At 50.8% G+C, this 5,000-nt stretch overlaps 1 protein-coding gene and 1 pseudogene across 7 annotated transcripts in view; one reads left to right on the forward strand and one right to left on the reverse strand.

Moving 5' to 3' along the window:
* Nucleotides 1-2,785, forward strand: part of LOC138214220 (RNA-binding protein 39-like) — a 9,925-nt pseudogene extending 7,140 nt beyond the window's left edge.
* The window catches only part of LOC138214126 (pyruvate dehydrogenase [acetyl-transferring]-phosphatase 1, mitochondrial-like), a 9,349-nt gene that overhangs the window by 831 nt on the left and 3,518 nt on the right, over nucleotides 1-5,000 (reverse strand). For 5 of the 7 annotated variants that reach the window (XM_069175512.1, XM_069175505.1, XM_069175521.1 and 2 more), the window contains 4 exons: nucleotides 4,992-5,000; nucleotides 4,782-4,882; nucleotides 4,115-4,683; nucleotides 2,845-3,875 (listed from right to left, as the gene is read on the reverse strand). The exon at nucleotides 4,992-5,000 is cut by the window's right edge and continues 414 nt beyond it. In XM_069175512.1, the coding sequence (XP_069031613.1) occupies nucleotides 3,607-3,875; nucleotides 4,115-4,683; nucleotides 4,782-4,882; nucleotides 4,992-5,000 (948 nt within the window). In that variant the 3' untranslated portion in view covers nucleotides 2,845-3,606. Of the gene's footprint in view, nucleotides 1-2,844; nucleotides 3,876-4,114; nucleotides 4,684-4,781; nucleotides 4,883-4,991 lie in introns of those variants that run through there. The other 2 variants (XR_011179604.1, XM_069175542.1) reach the window with 2 other exon arrangements.

Below are 5,000 nucleotides of genomic sequence, written 5' to 3' on the forward strand. Positions count from 1 at the left end.
CATGTAACGAGGTCCTCCAGCAGCCTCGGCCTATAACAGCATAACTAAGGGTTGGTTCAGGTCTACCTGAGCCAGCCCTAACTATAGGCTTCATCAAGAAGGAACGTTTTGAGTCTAATCTTAAAGCTAGAGAGGGTTTCTGCCCCTCCAACACAAACTGGGAGCTGGTTCCACAGGGGAGGAGCCTGAACACTGAAGCTCCGCCTCCCATTCTACTTCTGGAAACTCTAGGAACCACAAGTAGACCAGCGTACTGAGAGAGAAGTGCTCTGCTGGGATTATATGGTTCTATAAGATCTCTAAGATATGATGGAGCCTGGTCATGTAGAGCTTTGTAAGTCATCAAGAGAACTTTAAATTCTATTCTTGATTTCACAGGAAGCCAGTGAAGAGAAGATAAAACTGGAGAAATATGATCTCTCTTGATAAATCCCATCAGTACTCTTGCTGCAGCATTTTGGATCAGCTGCAGGTTTTTAATGAGTAATTTGGACATCCTAACAACAAGGAATTACAATAATCTAGTCTAGAAGTAACAAATGCATGAATGAGTTTTTCTGCGTCACGCTGAGGAAGGATTTTCCTGATTTTATTAATATTACGTAGATGAAAGAAGGCAGTTCTGGAGATTTGCCTTATATGGTGTCTAAAGGACAAATCCTCATCAAAGATGACTCCAAGGTTCCTCACAGTTTTGCTGGAGGCCAAGACAACGTCATCTAGAGTAACTAAGTGATTACAGAAAGAGTTTCTGAGGTGTTTAGGACCAAGTACAAGAACTTCTGTTTTGTCTGAATTTAGAAGCAGGACAACACACACGTGTACGAGGGTGGATCAATAAGTTCAGTCTGCTCCTGTTAAAGGCAGCAGAGCATCAATAACCTTCAAGAAGAAGTATTCCAACTAGATCTTCTCTAGACTTATTGATCCGTCCTTATCTCTCCACACACACACTTACATATCCATGTGTGTAAACACACACAAGTGTGACAGGAGGTTTGTGTTTGTTGCTTGTCAGATTGAGAGCATCCAGCTGATGATGGACAGTGAGACCGGACGCTCCAAAGGCTACGGCTTCATCACCGTGAGTCCTTCATCATCATCATCATCATCATCATCATCATCATCATCAGTCAGACTGGGCCAACAGTCCAAAAAACATACATATGACATGTCAGTGAAAACTGAACATGTGACACATGACATCACAGGTCATTACTCAGAGACGTGTGATGTCACAGACGTGGTGTGTGATGTCAGTTCTCAGATGCAGAGTGTGCTCAAAAAGCTCTGGAGCAGCTGAACGGCTTCGAGCTGGCGGGCCGACCCATGAAGGTGGGTCATGTGACGGAGCGGACGGACGCCTCCACGGCTTCGTCTTTCCTCGACAGCGACGACCTCGAACGCACCGGCGTCGACCTGGGAACCACCGGGAGACTGCAGCTGATGGCCCGGCTGGCCGAGGGTGAGGCCACGCCCCCTCTCACACCTGTACACACACCTGCTGACATCAGCAAACACCTGTAACTAGTGTGTCTGCTGCGTGTGCAGGTACCCGGGCTGCAGATCCCTCCTGCTGCTCAGCAGGCCCTACAGATGAGTGGAGCTATCGCTATCGGAGCCATGGCTGCTGTGTCAGGTACACTCATCATCATCATCGTCATCGTCATCGTCATCATCATCATCATGACTACAGGTGTGACTGTGTGTGTTTCAGCTGCCATGAATCCGTCTCTCAACATGAACTCTGCTCCTCTCAACCTGCCGGTTCAGCCGCTCGCCACACACTGCTTCCAGCTGTCCAACATGTTCAACCCCCACAGGTAGACACACCTGTCTGTCTCTACACCTGTCTGTCTCTTTTTAATTAGGTGTTCCAATCAGAGATAACTCTGTGTGTGTCTCAGTGAGGAGGCTCCTGGGTGGGAGGTGGACATCCGGCATGATGTCATCGAGGAGTGCAACAAACATGGCGGAGTCGTTCACATCTACGTTGACAAAAACTCCTCTGAGGTACAGGTGACCTTTGACCTCTGACTGTCTCCTTCCTGGTCTCTGAACTGTCAACCTCTGTCTCATTCCTGTGCTTGACCTTTGACCTCTGCAGGGAAACGTATACGTCAAGTGTCCATCGATCCCGGCCGCCGTGGCCGCCGTCAACTCTCTCCATGGGAGATATTTTGCTGGTAAGACCTGCGGTCACATGACTGCTGTGGACCAATCAGAGAGCTCTGACATCATCTCACCTGTCCTTTCAGGTAAGATGATCACGGCGGCGTACGTACCCCTGCCCACCTACCACAACCTGTTCCCAGAGTCCATCACTGCAACGCAGCAGCTGGCCCCGCCCCTGCGACGGTGACTCACCGGCAACACTGCCTTCTGATTGGACCCTGGACAGTAGAGCCCGCCCTTTTTTTTTTTATATCCCCGCCTCCTATTGGTTGTCAGACAGTTTGGTCCATCAGGTCTGAAGATGCGGGCAAGGGACTTTGTTTGTTTGTTTGTTTGTTTATTTGTTTGTTGTTTCAGTCGGGACACAAACAACTTGCCCTCTCTCTATTGGCCAGACATCGGGTCACATGTTTGGCACCTCCTTCCTGTTTCCTGCTGTTGATTAGCATTCTGACTATCGTCCAATGATTGAGCTCTGTGAGCTGTGAGGGGGCGGGCCGACAGCGACAGTGTCAGCTGATTGGTTGGTTTAGATCTTTGATATTTAAACTGTTTTTCTAAACAAGATTTGATTTTGTAAAATTATTGATTAAATTTTATTTTCATGTCACTCAGAGCTGCTGTCTCCTGTACTCCCCCCTTCCCTCTCCCCCCCCCCCCCCCCCCACTTACAAACAAACATTAACAGGTTGTAATTAAATATTTATTTAATATTTGAATAACTCCTGCAGAGACCAACATTTAATCAGATCTCAGCCTTGTGGACAGTTTGATTCATACAGACATGCAGGTGAGGTCAAAGGTTACACACAGTTCTCACAGGGACTATTTCTTAGTAGAAAGTAGTTCCGGAGAACTCTGATCTGGGACCTCATTTACAACCACAAAACGGTCTAAAAGAGTCGAAACACACCTGACGGTAAATAGTGAACACCTGTCAACATCTTAACACACGGTGAGGACACCTGGTCCACAGACACCTGGTCCACAGACACCTGGTCCTCAAACACCTGGTCCTCAAACACCTGGTCCTCAAACACCTCCAGTTCTGTGTCGGAAAAATGTCATTTCCAGGTTTTCCTCTCTGTTGTTGAACCACTGACCCACATGGATCATTTATATGCATCAAACCTTTATAATATGCGCTGTACTGATCATTGATGGTTGAATGTTGCCGTGTTGAAGGAGGGATGTGAGGCGGATCTACGTGGGAACATTTCTACGTCGATTGTGATTTTTAGGGAACATTCCGTGCGCATGGTTTTATAAATCTGAATTTGCACACCGTTTTCTGCTTTTGTGTTCACGTACACTTTTAGCATAGATCGAGCAATACTTTATAAATGAGGTCCCTGAAGTCTAAACTCCACTCAGCTCCCTTGTTGGTTCACATTCCTGAGGAATTTAATCATGGTCAGCTGCCTGCAGGTGTTAGAGCTCATTCAGGTGAATGACAGTGATGGTGATGTCATCACGGTACCTCCGGGCCAGCTCTGCTGGCAGACTCAGCATCTTGGCCAGGCGGTTCGGGGCCACGGCTCCGTACCCGTCGTCACCCAGGGCGTGGCGGAGCAGGTGGGTGGCGGCGTTCTGGTCCTCCAGCACTGACAGGACACGCCCCCTCCTCTCCAGCAGGAGGCGCTGCAGGCTGCCCAGCGTAACTCCCACACCGGGAGAGATGGGTCTCTGCTGCTGAAGGCCTGAAAGAGACAAAAAGCTGATCTCGGAGGTCTCACATTTAAATGGTTTTAACAACGATAGATAACACCGCCTCCATCAGTTCACCCTGTGAACTACAACATCATATTAACGATACAGACAAATCAACATAACTGCTGTCAATACTGTGACCTTCAGATCCAGATTTAAAACTCAGAGTCACTTGAACCATGACGACCATGGTCACGTGACCCAGTTCTGGAGGAGGTGTGTCTCTGACCTGTCAGCTGTTCTGCCACCAGCTGAACAACCGCCTGTCGGTGCATCAGCTCCCACAGCCCGTCGGTCGCCAGGACCACGAACTTGTCAGCTGGCCTGATGTTGTGTCGGGTGACCTCTGGCTGGGCACTCAGGTACGGGGGGGTCAGGTAGTGCGACGGCGGCGTCCGCAGCACCTCGCTGACCGCGGACAGGATGTCCGGTCCGGTTTCGTAGACCCGACTCAGCATCTCCGTACTCCATTTGAAGCGGACATCTCCGAACGCCCTGAAGGGCAACAGCAGACCCAGCAGGCGGTCGTGGCGGACCGCGGTCCTCCGCTCCGATGGCGGGTGTTCTCCCACAATCCTTTGCAGCTCCTCAGGGTTCTGTGCATTGTGGTCGTTGGTGAGGCTCACCGCTGACCAGCGCCCGTCCGGCTCCTGGACGCCGAGGACGGCCCGGCTGTCCCCAAGGTTGGCCACGTGCAGGACACCATTGGAGACATGGACGATGCAGGCGGTGCAGCCGGACAACGCCACCCGGAGGGGGGAGGACAGAGACACGCCCTCCCCAGGGATGGACACCCGCCTGTGGACAGAGAGACAGGATTGACCCGGTGACTGAAGGGGAGACAGACTTTAACAATCAACACGGTCCAACCAGGACCGGGACCACAGCGGGAGGACCTGGGTGAGGACAGGGACAGGTGGACCTGGGCCTCCACAGACAGGTCGTAGTCAAGGCGTCGGAAAGCGTTGACCAGCGCTGATGTCACTCTGCTGTCGTCCTGCAGCCAATCAGAGGGCTGAATGAATACACGAGAGACTAGGACTGAGGGGGGTCAGGGGGACGGCTCAGGAGGTTTGATTCTGAGCCTTATCTGGACGCCTGGTTACCTCCTCGTC

The sequence above is a fragment of the Embiotoca jacksoni genome, unplaced genomic scaffold (assembly GCF_022577435.1).
Source record: "Embiotoca jacksoni isolate LCO1_2020_lvr unplaced genomic scaffold, fEmbJac1.0.p SCAF_104, whole genome shotgun sequence".
Taxonomy (NCBI): Eukaryota; Metazoa; Chordata; class Actinopteri; family Embiotocidae; genus Embiotoca; species Embiotoca jacksoni.